Source organism: Pseudomyrmex gracilis, unplaced genomic scaffold (assembly GCF_002006095.1).
Source record: "Pseudomyrmex gracilis isolate BER0280 unplaced genomic scaffold, ASM200609v1 scaffold_702, whole genome shotgun sequence".
In the NCBI taxonomy this organism is placed as follows: Eukaryota; Metazoa; Arthropoda; class Insecta; order Hymenoptera; family Formicidae; genus Pseudomyrmex; species Pseudomyrmex gracilis.
Window position 1 is genome coordinate 6,651 of NW_018021286.1, and position 21,425 is coordinate 28,075.

The 21,425-nt window shown below is 30.5% G+C and overlaps 4 protein-coding genes across 6 annotated transcripts; all 4 read left to right on the plus strand.

The window, feature by feature from the left end:
- The first annotated feature begins 597 nt into the window (after positions 1-597).
- LOC109861357 (membrane metallo-endopeptidase-like 1) lies at positions 598-4,810 on the plus strand. Its single transcript, XM_020440983.1, has 14 exons — positions 598-702; positions 1,335-1,543; positions 1,726-1,920; positions 2,145-2,255; positions 2,329-2,470; positions 2,568-2,788; positions 2,871-3,044; positions 3,246-3,346; positions 3,464-3,522; positions 3,613-3,664; positions 3,748-3,815; positions 3,877-4,010; positions 4,162-4,329; positions 4,440-4,810. The coding sequence occupies exons 1-14, from the start codon at positions 693-695 to the stop codon at positions 4,620-4,622; spliced, it is 1,827 nt and encodes a 608-aa protein (XP_020296572.1). The 5' UTR covers positions 598-692; the 3' UTR covers positions 4,623-4,810.
- Positions 4,811-5,888: 1,078 nt separating this feature from the next.
- On the plus strand, positions 5,889-12,186 carry LOC109861356 (neprilysin-like). 2 transcript variants are annotated; one of them, XM_020440981.1, is made up of 19 exons: positions 5,889-5,938; positions 6,012-6,228; positions 6,344-6,450; positions 6,577-6,677; positions 6,767-6,928; positions 7,550-7,633; positions 8,257-8,465; positions 8,643-8,837; positions 9,518-9,628; positions 9,702-9,843; positions 9,939-10,159; positions 10,242-10,415; positions 10,614-10,714; positions 10,876-10,934; positions 11,026-11,077; positions 11,160-11,227; positions 11,289-11,422; positions 11,571-11,738; positions 11,853-12,186. In XM_020440981.1, exons 3-19 carry the CDS (start codon positions 6,428-6,430, stop codon positions 12,033-12,035), a joined length of 2,187 nt encoding a protein of 728 aa, XP_020296570.1. In that variant the 5' UTR covers positions 5,889-5,938; positions 6,012-6,228; positions 6,344-6,427; the 3' UTR covers positions 12,036-12,186. The 2 variants fall into 2 exon arrangements, with proteins under 2 accessions (XP_020296570.1, XP_020296571.1); XM_020440982.1 differs by having other exon boundaries at positions 5,916-5,934.
- Positions 12,187-12,249: 63 nt separating this feature from the next.
- LOC109861358 (membrane metallo-endopeptidase-like 1) lies at positions 12,250-16,659 on the plus strand. Its single transcript, XM_020440984.1, has 12 exons — positions 12,250-13,031; positions 13,169-13,266; positions 13,372-13,533; positions 14,254-14,549; positions 14,632-14,805; positions 14,986-15,089; positions 15,214-15,272; positions 15,352-15,403; positions 15,490-15,557; positions 15,620-15,744; positions 15,895-16,062; positions 16,183-16,659. The coding sequence occupies exons 1-12, from the start codon at positions 13,009-13,011 to the stop codon at positions 16,357-16,359; spliced, it is 1,506 nt and encodes a 501-aa protein (XP_020296573.1). The 5' UTR covers positions 12,250-13,008; the 3' UTR covers positions 16,360-16,659.
- Positions 16,660-17,379: 720 nt separating this feature from the next.
- On the plus strand, positions 17,380-21,333 carry LOC109861354 (endothelin-converting enzyme 1-like). 2 transcript variants are annotated; one of them, XM_020440976.1, is made up of 13 exons: positions 17,380-17,687; positions 17,809-17,912; positions 18,039-18,139; positions 18,227-18,388; positions 19,192-19,502; positions 19,583-19,756; positions 19,938-20,041; positions 20,161-20,219; positions 20,303-20,354; positions 20,433-20,500; positions 20,563-20,687; positions 20,834-21,001; positions 21,130-21,333. In XM_020440976.1, exons 2-13 carry the CDS (start codon positions 17,890-17,892, stop codon positions 21,307-21,309), a joined length of 1,527 nt encoding a protein of 508 aa, XP_020296565.1. In that variant the 5' UTR covers positions 17,380-17,687; positions 17,809-17,889; the 3' UTR covers positions 21,310-21,333. The 2 variants fall into 2 exon arrangements, with proteins under 2 accessions (XP_020296565.1, XP_020296566.1); XM_020440977.1 differs by having other exon boundaries at positions 20,572-20,687.
- Positions 21,334-21,425: the final 92 nt, after the last annotated feature.

Here is a 21,425-nt window from a genome sequence, read left to right on the forward strand (position 1 = left end):
CAGTCATTTCCGAAAATTGACTTTTATTCACTGCTCACAAAAAAAGCACAGAATCAAGTTCGAGGTAATACAATTCAAGTTTTAGTACAAGTTTTTTATTGTTTTTTTAATGAACATTTATACAAACAAAAATACCTGTAAAAAGAAAGTGGCAAAGTACGTTTACGTAAGACTAACTCGATCTCAAATTACGTGTTAAATAGCAAATATTCATTTCTTAATACTAACGTGACGACAGTTTTTTCTCTAAGTACTCGAGTTTCTTTTAATCACGAGAAAATAATTTAATACTAACAAATATTAAAAATTTACATTGCAAAAGCGTTGTCAATTAATATATCCGTTATTTATCACAATATGTATAAAGGTTTTTAAAGTCTAATACTTTCGTGCTTTTGTAAACAGCATAAGATACGTTACGCACAGACTAACTGTTTTTTCTTATTTTATAAGAATGTTTAAATCTATGTATATTTGTATAAGGTGTAAAATAAGTATAAGTTTCAAAAAATCTTTTTTTATTATATGTATTACAATATACCAATTTATATATTCATAACATTATTAACATTATCTATAACATTTCTACATGTATATCCGTATACTTGTCGTCTGCAGAAATCTTAGAAGCACCGTTTAAGCCAGATGATACTCTGTCTTTGCAACTAGCAAAATTTATATTTGCGGTATGCATGGATAAAGGTACGTGTCACTAAATTGCCAAAAGTAATTATCACGAAAGTTTTCAATTTAATAGTAAGAACGATTTGGTGAAACAATTAATTAACAAAACAAAACTAAAGAGCTTATGGTCCAAGTTGAAGGTGAACGTTTTATTTATTCTCTTATTTATTTGATTTTCTGGTATAGAATCTGGATACATAAACATCATACTTTGTTGTTTGCCATGTGTATGTTCTCTGTTTGTTTTGAATTGTTGTACTTGCCGGTGTACAATGAGCGGTCTTTGTGATGACTAGGTGAGTTAAATGCGTATATATTAATTTAAAATATTTTTGTGTAATGCATGTTCTTTTCATGTAACGAATTTTTATATATTTACAAATTTATAAATTTTATATTATTATAATTTTCATATTATTATTATATAATTGGTATATTATTATTCTATAAACAGTGCTGAAGATGATCAACAGCAAAAAGTGATCAAAACGTGTAGAATACACTGCGTTTTATGTTTTATTTAAACGTTGATCTTCAAGTTGGACCATAAGTTTTTTAGTTGTTCTCGTTTTATAATTGTTTTTAATTTTGAAACTTAAAATATTTAAAATGTATAAACTAAAAAAAAAGCAATTATTATTTCTTAAAAGACAGAGAAACAGTCGGTGAGAGTAACTTGAGCAACATTGTAAATAGCTTTGGCGGATGGCCAATAGTTATGTCTCTTCACGAATGGAGTACAAAAAATTTGACGTGGCAAAATATTAGCACTATTTTGCACAGAAATACATTTGACAACGGCATTTACCTAATAAGCGTGTCTATAAATAGCAAGATGACCAACAGTAACGTTATCAATGTACGTATCGTATTTTTAAACACACTACATTATAAAGTATATTTAAAATTTTAGTACTAAATCGTGTAAGTTTCAATCGGGCAAGACATTAAATAAAGTAGAAAAATTGAGTCGCAACCACACGTGTTAAACAGATTTCCATTCGGAAAAAATAACTTAATAAAAATGTTATGTGTATTTAGATTGTAGAACCGCGCCTTTCTTTGACTCGAGACAAAATGATTCAGTTAAACACCACTCAGACGCTGAAAGACGACTTAATATCCCAAATTGTTAGCGTTGCGAAAAATCTTATAAAAGAAACTAATAGAACCGAAATGAACAATTTTACTCAAGATGCACTTGATATACTACACTTTGAAATGGAACTGGCTAACGTTAGTATAAACATTTATGACAGTAGTAATAAAAACTACGCCATTAAAACATTTTTATGTATGTTAATGTTATCGCTACATTTTGATTGACTTCTTACGTAATGTAATATATATATATATATATATATTGTTTTTGTATTATTTTTTTCTTAGGGTTCAAAGTAATCGAACTCTTTAATAGTCGATGCAAATTACTTATCCTATTTGATTTCTAATGCTCACAGGTAACAAGCAGCATGGGAACATCGAAGGATATTGATCGATATTTCTTTCCGCTAACAATCCAACAGTTGCAAGTAGAGTATGACAAACAACAACCAGAAATGAAGGGAAAGGTGCGATTTGATATAATATTATTTATATACTTAATTAAATAATTTTAATTTATAAATAACATTTTTATTACAGATTAACTGGCATTCAGCCATTCAGGAAGTGTTTGCTTCAGAAGGAATCACGATTGAACCGGATGAAAAGCTCATCGTTCCAGCATACAAATATCTCACCAATTTAGTACCGTTATTGGAACGAACACCATCACGTACTATTGGTAGGATATTTAAAACATTAAATATCGTACAAGAATATTATCGCGCTTATTAAAAGAAAAATATATTGCCAGCACAATAATGCAATTGCATTTGCAGTTAATTTTATGCAATGGACCATAATCAAACAGCTAATTGATTACACCAAAGAACCCGAAGCAAATAGTTTCGCAGGCGTAAGACCGCATGCGGACGCAGTCGATAAACAAATGGAAGAAGATGATACAAGGTGGATGAGTTGTATCAGAAAGCACAACTTAAAATCTGCTATTTCACATGAATATATCGAGGAATATATATCGCTCGAAAACATAGAGGACGTAAGTATACTATAATTAAAATAGATACAAGTAATACACGTAAAATAAATTTTACTCGTCCTCGAAAATAAAATTATTCCAGATCAGAGAAATAACTACAGACATTGTAAGCTCTGTTCGTCAACAAATACAAAAAGTTACGTGGATGGATGAACCTACAAGATTAGCGTCACTCGAGAAATTCGCGGATATGAACTTCGCGTTTTTTAAGCCCGATTGGTACAGCGACGAAGCTATTGACAGATATTATGAAAACGTAAGTACATTGTCTAGAACCACAATGTTTCTAAAACATAGAACTTGTTTAGTATATATTCTTCTTTTTTTGACAAAGGAAGAAAAGTAAGACGAGAAATACAAATAAAAATATTTTACATTTTTGTATTTTGTAACTATTTTTTTGTTTATGTTTTGTGACAATTCTTTCTAAAGAAGCATTTTCTGTTATGCAATTTAGCTGAACGTCAGTTGGAGATATCTCGACAATATCATAAATATTCATAAATTCGAGAGGAAGAATCTACTGAACTTGCTCAGAACACCCGTAACCAAAGACTTGTATGAACTGTTTTCAATTCATGTTTTTAATAGTACAAATACTATATATATATATGTATAAAATAATTGATGTATATATCTTAAGAAGTTTTTAATACCTGTATTTTTGTTTAATAGATGGTTTATGGAACCGTCAGTACCGTTTGCATACTACACTCCTTTTCTCAATAAAATCGGTAAACATACTTTATATAATAATTGATCCTGAAACAATGTTACTAATTTGTACTTTTAGTATTACAATAATTTGGTATTTTTTTTTGTAGTTGTAACTGCTGCCTTATTACAAAGTCCTGTGTATGACAGAAATCGTGTTGCGTGAGTATTATTGTTTGTACCACGTTTTGAAAAAACGTTTCCGAAAAGAAAATGTAAGAAAAACTCCATTTTCTTTATTCTAGGTTGATGAATTATGGATCGCTAGGATTTGTTATTGGACATGAAATTAATCACGCCTACACTTCTATAAGTAAGTACTGTTCTATTTTTATGTCAATAAGAAAATTTATACTGCAACGTATTGGATACAGATAGTAGGTTTGACAAAGATGGCAACATTGGGCAATGGTGGACACAAAACACTATCGATAAGTACAACAATATAACGCAATGTTTCGTTGACCAATACAACGAGTATCTAGTTCCGGAATTAGAGAATATTCGAGTAAGTAAATTGAAACACATGTATAAAAATGTAGACTAAAGTTTAATTTATTTTCAAGATATCTAGTAGAATCTCGTTTCTTGTAATTAATTATTCTACAAGTGTTCTGTGTTTTCTAGGCTATGTAAAAGTTGTAATCTAAATTTTTCAGGTAAACGGACAACAGTCGGTCAATGAAAACTTTGCCGATTCTGCTGGAATTGTTGCTGCATATTATGCGTACAAGAACAGAAAAGCAAGACTGAATGAAACAGATTGGCGACTGCTAGGACTGGAAGAGTACAGCGAAGATCAAATCTTCTTCTTGACTTATGCTCAAGTAAATATCTAATAAAAAATGTATAATTAGATATATGGAAACAACAACCATCAAACAATCGGCGAAAATACATAAACTACAGAAAATATTAATATCATCTCTTCTTTTAGCTTCTCTGCGAAAGTGTTCTGCCGGAACGGATAAAACAAGATATTAATTTTGATCCTGTCCATTCTGCGAAAGAAATTCGGGTTCGCGGCAGTCTTTCAAACTTTCGTGAGTTCTCCGAGATTTACAATTGTTCCCTGGGAAATCGAATGAATCCGGAAAAAAAGTGCGTAGTTTGGTACTAAACCGACGAACAACGAAGACACGTGGAAGTAATGGAACTACAAAATTATGATTGCGGGTTTTTCTTTCCTTCAGCAAACAAGTCATTTGTAATAATCAAAAACATATTACATATGTAATACATTAGTGCTTGTTAAATATTAAATACATTTGGGATAAAATAGTTTTGAGTTTCTTTTGCACGAATAAAACGTTCCACAAAATCAGCGCCCTTTCCGACCACACAAAATCATCGCAAAAGTTCTAACGGAATTTGTTAACAAATTATGTTATGAAGTCGTGTTAGATCGTATGTCAAATATTCTATTACGAAGCAAACTAAAATTGACGTAATTTAAAATTTTCAATTGCAAACAATTAAATAGCTTCGACAGAAACAGCAAGAAGAAAGAAGTTTTTATATGCATGTATTCGGAAGGTTAATACGTATTTAAAACTGGACATAAAAATGATCTCTTACGTATACTTCTAAAAGATAATTGGTAAAACATAATATAAAAGTATTTAAATTGTTGAAAAATGCTTTAAGAATAAAAATTGATATCTTGTTGAGAGGAGTCTTTTATTTTAAGCTGTTGTCATAGACCACTGTATTTCACTAAGTCCTATTTGTAAGATAAACGACAAGAGAATGGTGAAAACTACGAATGTAACTTAGGAAATACTTTCGGATTTATTAGAGGATAACTACGAGCAAAACACGTGATTCCTATGAATATCACGTAAAGATAAGCGAACTAGCGCATGCGGATAAGTTCAAATATCAAATATGATTAGTTAACTTTCGCCCGCTACAATACACTGTCGATTTTTTTTTATTTGACTTCGTATACAGGTCGAACATTTCTGATTATATAAGAAAAATTTAACTCGAGCGTTTTTTTTCTGCAAAGACAATTCATTAGGAACTAATTGTTCTGTTGAATGTGACTAAACAGTGACAATGTGCACAAACTTGTAATTTTTTATGTAGTACTGAAACAATGTTTGTAGCGCACTGAAAAAAATTCAAATTTAACATTGCAAGAAAAAAATAAAATACGATTTTTTTGTTCTTCGTACATCGTTTTTCACACATAATTATTTACAATTAATGTAAGTGAATACTTGTGTATCGCACTTTACATCCCACTACTAGAAAGTACAGAGAAAAGCCAAGAATTATTTGAATGTGACTCTTTGTATAATTTTAGGTCGTTCACATGGCAAACACGAGCATGCCACGTGGTTTGATACAAACACATAGAGACGTTCTTCCGTTGCTCTAAACTTTTAACAGAATTAGTCAGTTCCAGGCAACCGCTTCGATCGTACGTAGGTACTGTGCTAACGATTTAAAGTAGTTGAGACATTAAAACTGTTTAAGAGTTTACATATAACGTGTGTTTTAGATGATTTCGTCTCGAACCAATTGTACATATGACTATTTAAAAAGAAAGAAAAATATTATTTATTAACTCAAATCTAAAATCTCTCGTTGGATTAAGACACTTTATGTAGATATATGCGTAACACATGCGTCTAACGTACAAAGTTGAACAAGTTACGACGCATCACTTGGCATATATACATGAGTCTTAATTAAACTATCCAAGCTCAAAATATATGGTAATTNATGCTTTATTTATTGTTATGAACTTATAGTATTTTTTATACAATTACGAAGTATAAGATTTCCGACTATAAGAAAACTGTTACTCAACCGTTTTTTTTGCAACGGCAGTTCTTTAGTGACCATCGTTGAAATTGCGAACACAAAGTCGAAAAGAAACGGTGCCGATTCAACTTCGTGTTAGAAACTTACACTATGGATACTTATCGTTTCTTTATGTAAGAATTAATATTGCAAACATTACAACATGTGTTTTTACATTTCTATAAAAGCATACACATATGTCTTTGTAACAATAGTAATTAAATATGTCTCGTTTTTTATGTTTGACCATATTTTTGCAGAGTTTTTCTAATAGCGTACGTTACTTTCGGCGCTTCGGCGACGAACAGTAATGGATTTGGTCAATATACGTTATGCGCCACTGATGAATGTATAAACGCAGGCACGTGTACAAATTATATGTTATATGTTCATTTTTATATATCATTGTTCTATGTGTATGTAATTTATAAAAAAAGTGTATTTCTATAGCTTCAGAGATTTTAGCCAAACTCAATCGTACCGTTGATCCATGTGATGATTTTTACCAATTTGCTTGTGGCGGATGGTTACAAACTAACCAACCAAATCAGTCATTTCCGAAAGTTGACTGTTTTTCAGTGCTCACAAACAAAGCACAGAATCACCTTCGAGGTAATACAGTATAAGTTGTAGTACGAGTTTTCTAGGTTGTTTTTATGAACATTTATACAAACACAAATACATGTAAAAAGAAAGTGTCAACGTACGTTTATGTAAGAATAAATCGATCTTAAATTACGTGTTAAATATCAAATATTCATTTATTACAACTAACGTGACGATAATTTTTCCTCTAAGTACTCAAGTTTCTTTTATGCAACAGAAAATTATTTGAAATTAACAAATATAAAAAATTTACGTTACAAAAGCGTTGTCAATCAATATATCCGTTATTTATCAATATATGTATAAAAGTTTTTAAAGTCTAATACTTTCGTGCTTTTGTAAACAGCATAAGATACGTTACGCAAAGACTAACTGTTTTTTCTTATTTTATTAGAATGGTTAAATTTAGTTATGTTTGTATGAAGTGTGAAAGAAGTATAAGTTTTAAAAAAAGTTTTTACATTATATGTAGTACAATATTTCAATTTATATATTCATAACATAACTAACAGTATCTATAATATCATTTATATATATATGTACTTATATATAATTATATTAAATATATATATATGTATATATATATATGTACATATATATATGTATTTGTCATTTTGTTGTCTGCAGAAATTTTAGAAGCACCTGTTAAGCAAAATGATACTATGTCTTTGCAAAAAGCGAAACATATATTTGCGCAGTGCATGGGTAAAGGTACGTGTCACTANATTGCCAAAAGTAATTATATCACGAATGTATCTAATTTCATATTAATAACAGTTTGGTGAAACAAAACAAAACTAAAGAGCTTATGGTCCAAGTTGAAGGTGAACGTTATATTTATTCTCTTATTTATCTGATTTTCCGGTATAGAATTTCGATACATAAACATCATACTTTGGTGTTTGCCATGTGTATGTTATCATTTTGTTTTGATTTGTTGTACTTGCCGGTGTACAGTAGGCGGTCTTTGTGATGACTAGTTGAGCTAAATGCGTATATATTAGTTTAAAATATATTTGTGTAATGCATATTCTTTTCATCTAACAAATTTTTATATAGTTACAAATTTATAAATTTTATAGTATTATAATTTTTATAGTATTATTATAAAACTTTTATATTATTATTCTATAAACAGTGCTGAAGATGATCACCAACAAAAAGTGATCAAAACGTGTAGAATATACTTTGTTTTATGTTTTATTTAAACGTTGATCTTCAAGTTGGACCATAAGTTCTTTGGTTGTTCTCGTTTTATAATTGTGTTTAATTTAGAAACTTAGAATATTTAAAATGTATAAATTAAAAAAAAAGCAATTATTATTTTTTAAAAGACAGTGAAACAGTCGTTAGGAGTAACTTGAGCGCCATCGTAAATAGCTACGGCGGATGGCCAATGGTTTTGTCTCTTCACGAATGGAGTACAAAAAATTTGACGTGGCAAAATATTAGCACTATTTTGCACAGAAATACATTTGACAATGGCATTTACCAAATAGACGTGTTTGTAGATTCCAGAATGTCCAACAGTAACGTTATCCATGTACGTATATTCATATACAATACATTATAAATTATATTCAAAAGTTTATTACTAAATTGTAAATCTTAATCTCGGGCAAGAGAGGAAAAAAAGTAACAAAAGTGAGTCGCAAACACACATGGTAAACAGATTATCATTCGGGAAAAATAACTTAATGAAAATTTTATGTGATTTTAGATTGTAGATCCGCTTCTTTCTTATCCTCGAGACGAAATGATTCAGATGAACAACACTCAGCAGCTGAAAAACGGCTTAATATCCCAAATTGTTAGCGTTGCGAAAAAACTTATAAAAGAAACTAATAGAACCGAAATGAACAATTTTACTCAAGATGCACTTGACATAATACACTTTGAAATGGAACTTGCTAACGTTAGTATAAACAATTATGACATTAGTAGTAAAAAATACGTTATTATAACATTTTTATGCATGTTAATGTTTTCAGTATATTCCAATCGACTTTTTACGTAGTAATGTAATATATATATAAATATATATATATATATATACAGGGTGTCCCAGAATTTGTGGAACATTTTTCGTTGACAGATAGAAGAAGTAAAACTGATCCGATAAGTTCTATACCATTTTGCTAGATTCGCAATAGTTACCGAGATCTTAATTAACAAAGATCAGTATGCATCGGGCTGTCTTACGCGTGTAAGATAGCCCGGCGCGCTTACGGTGTGACCCGTAGACACATATGAGAGGAGCTAATATTACAGCATACACTATAAGATATACATATTAAAATGTAATCGTGCAAAGCGCGCTTGGCTGTTCTACGCGCGTAAGACGGCTCGATGCACGCTTATTCGCGGATCTTTGTTAATTAAGATCTTGGTAACTAGTGCGAATCTAGCAAAATGGTATAGGACTTATCGACTCATTTTTACTCCTTCTACCTGTCTACAAGAGATGTTACACCAATTCTGGGACACCCTGTATATTGTTTTTGTATTATTTTTTTTCTTTAGAGTAAAAATTACTCGGACTCTTTAATAGATGCAAATAACTTATTCCATTTTTTTTTTTTCTAATGTTCACAGTTAACAAGCCCCTTGGAAACAATAATGGATGTTGATCAGTATTACATTCCGCTAACAATCCAACAATTGCAAGTAGAGTATGACAAACAACAACCAGAAATGAAGGGAAAGGTGCGATTTGATATAATATTACTTATATACTTCATTAAATAATTTTTATTTATAAATAACATTTTTATTACAGATTGACTGGCATTCAGCCATTCAGGAAGTGTTTGCTTCAGAAGGAATCACGATTGAACCGGCTGAAAAGCTCGTCGTTCCAGCATACAAATATCTCACCAATTTAGTACCGTTATTGGAACGAACACCATCACGTACTATTGGTAGGATATTCAAAACATTAAATATTGTACAAGTATATTATCGCGCTTATTAAGAAAAATATATTGCCAGCACACTAATGCAATTGCATTTGCAGTTAATTTTATGCAATGGACCATACTTAAAAAGCTAATTAAGTACAACAAACAACCCAATGCAAATAGTACTGCACGCGTAATACAGCACTCAAACGCAGTCGATAAACAAATGGAAGGAAAAGATACACGGTGGAAGAATTGCATCAGCACGGTCAATTTAAAATCTGCTATTTCACATGAATATATCAAGAAATACATATTGCTTGAAAACATAGAGAACGTAAGTTTACTGTAATTACAACAGATACAAGTAATACATGTAAAATAAATTTTACTCGTCCTCGAAAATAAAATCATTCTAGATCAGAGAAATACGTACGGACGTTGAAAGCGCTGTTCGTCAACAAATACAAAACGTCACATGGATGGATGAACCTACAAGAGTAGCATCTCTTGAGAAACTTGCGCATATGAACTACGCGTTTTTTAAGCCCGATTGGTACAGCGACGAAGCTATTGACAGATATTATGAAAACGTAAGTACATTGTCTAGAACCACAATGTTTCTAAAACATAGAACTTGTTTAGAATTTTTTTCTTTTTTTTTTTTACAAAAAAAGGAAAGTAAGAAGAGAATTACAAATATTTTACACTTTGGTATTTATGTATCTATTCATCTGTTTTTGTATTGTGACAATTCTTTCTAAAGAAGCATTTTCTGTTATGCATTTTAGCTGAACGTCAGTATGGGATATTTAGACAACATCATAAATATATTGAAATTCAAGAATAAGAAAAAGATGAACTCGCTCCGAACACTTGTAAACAAAGACAAGTATGAACTGTTTTCAATTCATATGTTCTCAATACTACACACATATATATATATCTCAATACTACATATATACATATATATATATATATATATGTATATATATATAATAATAGATGTATATAACTTAAGAATTTTTTAATACCTGTATTTTTGTTTAATAGATGGTTTCTTGAACCGACAGTACCAGAGGCATACAACACTCCGTTTTACAATAAAATCGGTAAACATTCTTTATATAAAAATTGATCATGAAACAATATTAATAATTTGTACTTTTATCATTACAATATTTCGTTATCTTCCTTGTGTAGTTGTCACAGCTGCCTTATTACAAAGTCCCATATATGACAGAAATCGTGTTGCGTAAGTACACTTGTTTGTAATATTTTTTGAAGAAATGTTTTCGAAAAGAAATTGTAAAAACAATCCATTTACTTTATACTAGATTGATGAATTACGGAACGCTAGGATTTAGTATCGCACATGAAATCAATCACGCCTTCGATACTCAATGTAAGTAATTTTCTGTTTTTATGTTGGTGAGAAAATTCATACTGCAACGTATTGAATACAGGTAGGAAGTTCGACAAAGATGGCAACGCCGTGCAATGGTGGACACAAGAAGCTATCAATAATTACAACAATATAACGCAATGTTTCGTTGACCAATACAACGAGTATCTAGTTCCGGGATTCAAGAATATTCGAGTAAGTAAATTGAAACAAATGTATAAAAATGTAGACCAAAATTCACTTTACTTTTTAGATATTTAGAGAAATCTCGTTTCTCGAAAGTAATTAATCTATAATTGTCCTGTGTTTTTTAAGCTATATAAAAGTTGTCTAATTTTTTCAGGTTAACGGACAACGGTCGCTCGGAGAGAGCATAGGCGATTCTGGTGGAATTGTTGCTGCATATTACGCGTACAAGAACAGAAAAGCAAGACTGAACGAAACAGATTGGCGACTGCAAGGACTAGAAGATTACAGCGAAGATCAAATATTGTTCTTGACTTATGCTCAAGTAAGTATTTAATAAATAATGTACCTTGAGATGTATGGAAACTACAGTCATCAAACGGTCGGCGAAAATACGTAGACAAGAAATAGAAGATATTAATATCATCTTTCTTTTCAGTTATTCTGTGAAACCGCTTTGCCGGAACGGATAGAAGAAGATATTATTTTGGATCCTTTCCATCCTTTGAAGGAAATTAGGATTCGCGGTAGTCTTTCGAACTCTCGTGAGTTCTCCGAGACTTACAATTGTTCCCTGGGAAGTCGAATGAATCCGGAGAAGAAGTGCGTACTTTGGTACTAAACCGACGAGTAACGAAGACACGTAGAAGTACTGAAATTACAAAATTATGATTGCGGATTTCCCTTCAGCAAACAAGTCATTTGTAATTATCAAAAAACTATTACATATGTAATATATTAGTGCTTGTTAAGTATTAAATTGCGGTAAAATAGTTTTGAGTTTCTTTCGCACGAACAAAACGTTCCACAAAATCAGCGTCCTTTCCGACCACACAAAATCATCGCAAAAGTTTTAGCGGATTTTGTTAACAAATTATGTTATGAAGTCGTGTCAAATCGATATGTCAAATATTCTAGTGCTGAGCAGACTAAAATTGACGTAACTTAAAATTTTTAATTGCAAACAAGTAAAATGCTTCGGCAGAAACAGCAAGAGGAATGAAGTTTTTATCTGCATGTATTCGGAAGGTTAATACGTATTTAAAGCTGGACATAAAAATGCTCTCTTACATATACTTCTAAAAGATAATTGGTAAAACATAATATAAAAGTATTTAATTTTTTGAAAAGTGCTTTGGTAAAAATCGATATCTTGTTGAGAGGAGTCTTTTATTTTAAGCTATTGTCATATAGCACTGTTATTTACCAAGTCTTATTCGTAAGATAAACGACGAGGGAATGGTGAAAACTACGAATGTAACTTATGAAATATTTTCGGACCAATTAGAGGACAACTACGAGCAGGACACGTGATTCCTATGAATATCACGTAAGGATAAGCGGACAAGCGCATGCGGATAATCTCACATATCGAATATGATTAGTTAACTTTCACCTGCGGAACGCTACATTACGCTGTAGGTTTTTGTTAAGTTAACTCTGTATAAAGTTCAAACATTTTTGTTTATGTAAGAAAAATTTAACTCGAACGTTTTTTTCTGCGACGGCAATTCATTAGTGACCATCGTTAAAATCGCGAATACAAAGTCGAACACAAGCGGTGCCGATTCAACTTCGTGTTACAAAATTACACCATGAGAACTTATCGTTTCTTTATGTAAGAATCAATATTACAAACATTACAATTATATCTACTATAACAATCCTGTAATAGCATACACATGATCAAAAAATAACTATGTCTCGATAACTCTAGTATATAATGTTTCTTTCATATCTCCTACATTTTTGCAGAGTTTTTTTGACAGCGTACGGTACTTTTTACGCTCCGGCATACAGTATTCAATATCGTCAGTTTATATTATGCACTACTAATGAATGCAGAAACGCAGGCACGTATTGTATTCTAAATTATTTATATCTTGCTTTCATAATTTGTTTTAAGTTTATGATTATTTATAAAGTTTATGATCATTTAAAAAAGCTTATTTCTACAGCTTCAGAAATTTTAGAGAAACTTGATCCAATTGTTGATCCTTGTGACGATTTTTACAAATTTGCTTGTGGCGAATGGTTACAATATAATCAAGCAAATAAATCATTTCCACTAATTAACTTTTACACAGTGCTCAGTAGAAACATACATAACCAACTTCGAGGTAAAACAGTTTTATCACAAATTGTTTATATATATACAAACAAAGATATTATATAAAAAGAAAGTGCGAAAGTATGCGGCCTAAATCAAGCTATAATTACGTTGCGTAATAAATATACGTTTATTGCTACAAATTGTGACGATCTCTTTTGACGACATTTTTTTACGTTTTTACTATAGTCTTTTCAGAGCAAAATAAGTTCAAATTATATATAACGAAAAAATATAAATTAGAAATGCGTTATCACTCAGTATATCAAGAGAATATAATACATAAATATTATTCGGTTAATACGAAGTCTCAAGAAAGCACATACTATCATAATAACCAAAAGAGACACGTAATAGTTACAGAAGTATATGAAACTGTAAACATACTATGGCTGTGTACTGTTGTGCACTTCGTGCAAGTGAAGAACGTTGAATTTTAACATTGTTTCTCTTCATTGGACACTTTTTATTGGATTCTCGCGTATGTGCGTCACGTTCTTGAAAAACTCTGTAGATCGAAAAATTGTAAAAGTTTCAAAAATTTAAAAATTTCGTGCTTTTGTAGACAATAATAGTATAACACACATTACTGAGACTGATATTTTCTTTTTATTTCATAAAAAATGCGTGTAAATTTATTTATATTTGTATTGATTGTAATATAAAAGTAAATTTAGTTTAAAAAATGGTTTCACAATTTATGTAGTATAATGTACAAATTTATGTACAGAAATGTTAGAAGTACCGACTAATCCAAGCGATACTATGTCTTTCCAAAAAGCGAAACATGTGTTCGCGCAGTGCATGAATCACGATATTGACAAAAATACAAGTAGTAAAGCAGTCAAAATGACCAACTTTAGCATTACTGGAGAAGCAAATGGTATCGCACGTAATAAACAAAGATATAGAAACGTTCCGAAGTGGGAGAAATGCGTGAATACAGTTAAAATGCATACTGCTATTTCACATGAATATGTCAAGAAATACGCATCGCATCTAGAGAATGAAGAAACTCTAGAGAACGTAAGTTTACTGCGCAATTAAAATAGATTTAATTTACATATAAAATTTATTTAATTCGTACTAGAAAACGAAATCATTGTAGATTAAAGAGATAGTTAGAGACATTTACAACGTGGTTCGCGAACAAATACACAATTGTGGATGGACAGACGAATACAACAAAGAGTTGTTTCTTGAGAAACTTGAGCATATAAAGTTCGAATTTATTAAGCCCGAGTGGTACAGCGACGAAGCTATAGACAGATTTTATGAAGACGTAAGACATCTACTAGAGGACAAATATTTCTAAGTAGTAGAATCTTTTTTGTACTTTCCCTTTAATTTCTGTCTGATAAAGGAAGAGAAGTTCAAATATCTTAGACTTTTTTTTATTTATTGATTGTTTATCGTTATAAATGTTTACAAAATAGTAGTTTTGAATTACAATGCATTTTAGTTAAATGTCAATAAGCCATATGTCCAAAATCAATTAAAAGTGTCTATCTTCGAGGAAAAGAAATTGGAGAGCTTGCGAAATTCTGACAATCAATTTTTTTTGCCGTAAGTCTTTTATGTTTGTTAATATGTAAGTTTTATTACATTTACAATGTAACAAATAATAACATTGTTATAAATTACAAACTACATTAAAAACTTCATAGTACATCTATATTTTTTATAATAGGTGGATAATTCATCCGACAACACCGGATATATTCTACGACTCACGTTACAATAAAATTGGTTAAGTTTTAAACTTCCTCGTAGAAGATCGTATTAAATTTCATGAATAATATTTATTTGTTGTTTTCTTTATTTCCAGCCGTCCCTGCTGCTTTATTACAAAAACCTGTATATGACAGAAATCGTCCTGCGTAAGTGCTACCATTTGTAACATTTTTTCAAAAAAAAAAAAAAACTGTTCAAATAATCACACATTTTATTTATTATTTTGTTACAGGGTTATGAACTACGCAACGCTAGGAGCTGCTATTGGACGTGAGATCACTCATGCTTTCGATAAAAACTGTAAGTAATATCTTATTTGTGCGTCAATGAGAAAAATCACACCTGTACCGTATTGAATATAGGTATGCAGGATCAGGATAACACGTATTCAGGGAAGACTACGCAATCAAATTACAGAAACATAACGCAATGTTTCATCGATCAATACAACAATTATCAGGTCCAAGTACAAAATAGAATTATTCGCGTAAGTAAATCGCGTGACATAAGAACATAAATGTACAGATCAAACTGATCCTTATTTTCGAGCTATTTAGAAAGATGTCTCATTTTTCGAAATTAAGTAATCTATAAGTTGCCTAAGTTTCTTAAACTGTAGATTTGCGAATTGTTTTAGGTAAATGGATCATTGACGTGCACAAAGAACCTAGGCGATTCTGCTGGAATTTTTACCGCATATCAAGCGTATAAATACAGAAAAACGAGACGAGGCGAAGAGGATTTTTGGTTAGAAGGTCTGCACAAGTACACCGATGAGCAAGTTTTCTTTCTGACTTATGCTCAAGTAAGCTTTTAATAAAGTTTTACGGATATGTAAAAAAAAAATGTATCGAAACTGCGGTCAACAACTGGCTGGTAAAATTACATGGACGATAGAAAATAGTAGGATTATTCTTTCTTTTAGTTATTCTGCGAAACTGCTCTGCCGCAAAAGATACAAAAGAATATTGTTCAGACCGTCTCCTCGTTAAGAAAAATTCGAATTCGTGGCAGCCTGTCGAACTCTCGTGAATTCTCCGATGCATACGATTGCCTTCTGGGAACTCGAATGAATCCAACAAAGAAGTGCACATTTTGGTAAAATATTTTTCTAAACGAAGAGTAAAACAAAATGTGAAACCAATATAAATACTACTATCAACGCAATGTTTGTTCTTTAGCAAATATTTTTTAAATATAAAACCAATATACTTCTACATATACGTACTGAAATCCGTATTTCAGCAATTACAGTAGAATAACGTTTTTTTTTTAATTGAAAAGAATTATAGAATTGTAAACGTATAAATTTATAATAAGAGTAATGCTTAAATCATTTACAATTGCTTAAAAAGAAAATTACTCAGAATAATTTAGTTTTCTTGATGCACTGTAACAAAAAGACTAAATGGGATTCGTTAGATTTCAATACGTATAGTATGTATGCACATACGCGCAAATTATGTGTAAACAAAGTGTGTATGTTTTAGGGTAAAATAAATATAAATGTAATAAATGTGACTAATTATATGAACGTATTAAACGTTTTTCAAAAAAGTCATGTGCAATAACTTATTCTCGAGTTCCTTTTTATGAATAAAACATTCCATGACGTTTCACACATTAATGTAGTTCCTTGCTATATAACGCATTATGTCGCATGTATAATCGTTTTGAATCTTATTAAAATAATATGGTTTCTTATGTATTCGTTGAAAACTTGTCTTAAACAAAAGAATTGTAAAATGTCTGAGGATGCAAAATGTACAAAAAACTGTTTCACGTCTATAATTGCCACTGTGATACGAAACAGAAGTGATTAATGTTTGAAAAAAACCTGTTGAAAAACATTACAATACGATTAATCGTGAAATCATTCAAATTATGAAATTTTTAATTAAAAGATATCGTTAAGGCACTGTATGTATTAAGACTGTAAATATCATTTTTAAGACAAGTAACGGAAAAATGATGAAAACTACTGAAATGCGACTTTTGATATTTGAATATTTCCGAACCAATCAGAAGGCAAACGCGAGCATGACACGTGATTCGTATAAACACCACGTAGAGGTAAGAGTGTAATTCCAAATATCAAACAAGTTAGTCAACTTTCGTCCTCAAGACGCTACGATACCAGATAGGTCTGTTAAAATATCGTATAGCAAAACTACGTTAACGCGGTAATAAATATACCTTGCGTATAGTTTTAATTACACTCGTCACGGAATACTTTTACGTCTGACTATTTGAAAAGAAAGACCTATTATTAACGAAAAATAAAAATTTCTCATTGGAATAAAACATTTTATGTAGATACGTACCAAATGCATATTTAATGACTGACATTTTTTAAACAAAGTGCTACGACGAATTACTTGGTACATACATACATAAGTCTTAAGTAAACTATCCAGGCGCAAATATACGGTATCGTTTATGTTTTATTTATTTGATTTGTTTATGTAACTTTCTTTCTATATACTTATCGAACATATTTTCAATTATAAGAAACATTTAACTCGTGCGTTTTTCTTTTTTGCGATTGTAGTTTATTAGTGACCACCCTTGAAATCGCGAACACAAAGAAAAACACAAGTGGTACCGATTCAGCTTTGAGCAAAATCACACTATGGGAACTTATCGTTTCTTTATGTAAGAATTAATATTACAAATATTATAATTATATTTACTATAATCATTATATAATGGCAAACACATACGTCTTCGTAACAATATTGATTCTATATTTCTGGTTTCGTATTTGCGATATTTTTACAGAGTTCTTCTGATAGCGTATATTACGTTTTACATTCCAGCAACATATAGTACTGAACATCGGCCAATTATAATATGCACTACAGAAGAATGTATAAATACAGGCGCGTATATGTTATAAAGTATTTGTATTTTGCTCCGTAATTTGTCCCATGTATGTATGATTACTTAAAAAACATTTATTTCTATAGCTTCAGAGATTTTATCGAAACTCGATCGTGCCGTTGATCCTTGTGACAATTTTTACAAATTTGCTTGTGGAGGATGGTTACAACATAACCGAGCGAATTTGTCATTCCCAAAAGTTAACATCTTCTCACTGCTCAAAAGAAAGACAGAGAATCAGATTCGAGGTAATAAAGTTATATTACCTTTTTTTTGTTTTCTTATAAATCTAACCAAAAATATATATGTACAAAGAAAACTTTGAGAATACAAAAATTAAGTCGATTTAAAATTATATGTTGGATAGCAAATATTCATTTATTGATACAAAATTGACGGCAATAATTTTTTTTTTATTACTCTCTTTCGATCGATCAGTATAAAGTCATTTGAAACCACAAAATAACAAAAATATAAATTATAAACGTCAAAGTTTGTCAATTAATATATTAAAAGAACATAATACATAACTGTTATATGACTTGTATAAAGCCTCAAAGAAGCATATATGTATAATCAATCATAATAAATCAAAAGAAACACGTGAAAGTCAGAAAAGTGAAACTGTAAACATAAACATTATCTTGATGTGTCCTTTGTGCAAAGCTAAACAAAGAACTTTGAATGTTAAACTTGTTTTCTCTCATTGGAGATATTCAAACAAATCCTCGTGTATGCGCGTTATATTTTTGAAATAATTGAAATGTAGTACACCGAAACTTCTCTTTTTTCCTTTTCAGAATTATAAATGTTTTAGAATTTTAAAAATTTTATGCAATTCTAGAGAGTGAGATACGTTGCGCGAAAACTGATATTTTTTATCTCATAAAACTGCGTGTAAAACTATTTATCTTTTAATGATTTTAATATTAGTATATTTAATAATATTAATATTACTATCAATAATATTATTAATTGTAATATAAAAGCAAATTTAAAAAATTATATGATTTTATGTACATGTAATAATCCGTCGATTTCTTATCCGTAGAAATGTTAGAAGCACCGAACAAGCCAAATGATACTTTGTCTTTGCTAAAAGCAAGACAAGTATTCGCGCAATGCATGAATCACAATACTGACAAAAATACAAGTAGTAAAACAGTCGAAATGACCAGCTCCAACACTGTGGAAGCAAATAGTATTGCACGTGCCGAGATGGACGAAAGTAGTAGACAAAGTAATGAAGACGATACGAAGTGGAAAAAATGCGTGGACAATGTTAGTATGTATATTGCAATTTTGCATGAATATGTCAAGAAATACGCATCCCATCTAGAGAATCCAGAATACCTAGAGGACGTAAGTTTACTGCGCAATTAAAAAAAACTTATTGTATATGACAATAATTTAACTCGTACTAGAAAGTAAACCCATTGCAGATTAGAAAGATAGCCGCGGACGTTCACAACGTCGTTCGAGAACAAATAAGAAATTCTACGTGGGTAGACCAAGGTACAAAAGAAGCGTTTCTTGAAAAACTTGAGCATATAAAGTACGAATTTATTAAACCCGAGTGGTTCAGCGACGAAGCTATAGATAGATTTTATGAAGGCGTAAGTCACACACTTGCTAGAATACGAATATTTTTAAGTGAAAGAGTTTCTTTCCGTACTTTTTCTTTAATTTCTTCGCGATAAAGAAAAAGAAGCTCCAATAATTTACACTGTTTTTATTTACGTATTGTATATTAGACATGTTTCCAAAATAGTAGTTTTGAATTATAATGTATTTTAGTTGAATGTCAGTAGGCCATATTTCTTAAATTTATTAAATGTATATAAGTACGAGAAAATTAAAGTTTTGAGCTTATGGAACTCCGACAATACCATTTTTTCGCCGTAAGTCTTCTTGCAGTTATGTATTTTAATATGTAATTGTTTTTTACATTTACAATACAACAAAGAATGACATCATTTAAGGTAAGAACTTCATAATACATCTTTTTTTTATACAATAGGTCGCTATTGGAATCGATGTCACCGCAATTATACTATGATAAAAAAAACAATAAAATTGGTAAAGTTATAAACTTCTTCATAGTATATTATTTTAATTTTTAAAGTGCATAAATAATATTTGTTTTATGTTTTTTTACGTAGTCGTCACTGCTGTTTTATTACAAAAACCTGTATATGACAGATATCGTCTTCCGTAAGTACTATTATTTCTAACATTATTCAAAAAACAAATCTTTAAAGTGTATTTATTTTATTTATTATTTTGTCATAGAATATTGAATTACGGTGCGCTAGGATTTATTATTGGACATCATATCACTCAGTTGTTTGATGACAATTGTAAGTAATATCCTAAGTATGTGTCTCAATGAGAAAAATTATACTGTAAATATTTAATACAGGTGTCTTAGATAACAACGTCACGTATTCGGAGAGGATTCTGCCATTGTACAAAAATATAACGCAATGTTTCATCGACCAATACAATGATTACCTGATTTCGGGAGTAGAAGATAAAGTTATTCGCGTAAGTAAATTACGTGACAGAGCGTAAAAGTGCAAAGTAAACTTTTCTCTATTTAATGGTTTTTTAGATATGGTTTCTTTTTCGAAAGTAAGTAGTTTATGTTTATTGCGTGTTGTATATTATATAGATTTGGATATTTTTTTTAGGTGAACGGATCGTTAACGTGTCCAGTGAACATGGGCGATTCTGCTGGAATTGTTGCTGCGTATCACACATATAAAAACTGGAAAGCAGATCTACAAGAAACTGAATACCGATTAAAAGGCCTAGAGCATTACACCGATGATCAGATTTTTTTTCTGACTTATGCTCAAGTAAGATTTTAATAAACATTTTAATAAAATATTACGAATACATTAAGAGGTGATGGAAACTACGATCAACGAACTGGTGGTAAAAATACGTGGATGATAGAAAATTGTAATATTCGTTGTTCTTTTAGTTTTTCTGCGAAACTGTTCTGCCGGAACATGTACATAACAATATTGTTCAAAACAAACACTTGTTAATGGAAATTAGAGTTCGCGGCAGTCTATCGAACTCTCGTAAATTTTCCGAGGTATACAATTGCCCTCTGGAAACTCCAATGAATCCAAAGAAGAAGTGCGCACTTTGGTTCTAAACCGAGGAGTAATGAGATAAAAAAGTAACATAATTACAATTGTCTACACAGTTTTTTTTCCTCTTTTGCAAACACTTCGTAAAAATATACAACTATTATATTTTTGATATACATAC

Coding starts and splice junctions, on each gene's coding strand:
- LOC109861357 (XM_020440983.1), top strand. Junction 2,471..2,567: donor AACACCATCACGTACTATTG/GTAGGATATTTA, acceptor TTGCATTTGCAG/TTAATTTTATGCAATGGACC. Junction 3,045..3,245: donor TTGACAGATATTATGAAAAC/GTAAGTACATTG, acceptor TATGCAATTTAG/CTGAACGTCAGTTGGAGATA.
- LOC109861356 (XM_020440981.1), top strand. CDS start 6,428: ATGGATACTTATCGTTTCTTTAT. Junction 6,678..6,766: donor TGATGAATGTATAAACGCAG/GCACGTGTACAA, acceptor GTATTTCTATAG/CTTCAGAGATTTTAGCCAAA. Junction 8,838..9,517: donor TTGAAATGGAACTTGCTAAC/GTTAGTATAAAC, acceptor TAATGTTCACAG/TTAACAAGCCCCTTGGAAAC.
- LOC109861358 (XM_020440984.1), top strand. CDS start 13,009: ATGAGAACTTATCGTTTCTTTAT. Junction 14,550..14,631: donor ATGAAGAAACTCTAGAGAAC/GTAAGTTTACTG, acceptor AAATCATTGTAG/ATTAAAGAGATAGTTAGAGA. Junction 16,063..16,182: donor TCTTTCTGACTTATGCTCAA/GTAAGCTTTTAA, acceptor TCTTTCTTTTAG/TTATTCTGCGAAACTGCTCT.
- LOC109861354 (XM_020440976.1), top strand. CDS start 17,890: ATGGGAACTTATCGTTTCTTTAT. Junction 20,355..20,432: donor TATGACAGATATCGTCTTCC/GTAAGTACTATT, acceptor ATTTTGTCATAG/AATATTGAATTACGGTGCGC. Junction 21,002..21,129: donor TTTTTCTGACTTATGCTCAA/GTAAGATTTTAA, acceptor TTGTTCTTTTAG/TTTTTCTGCGAAACTGTTCT.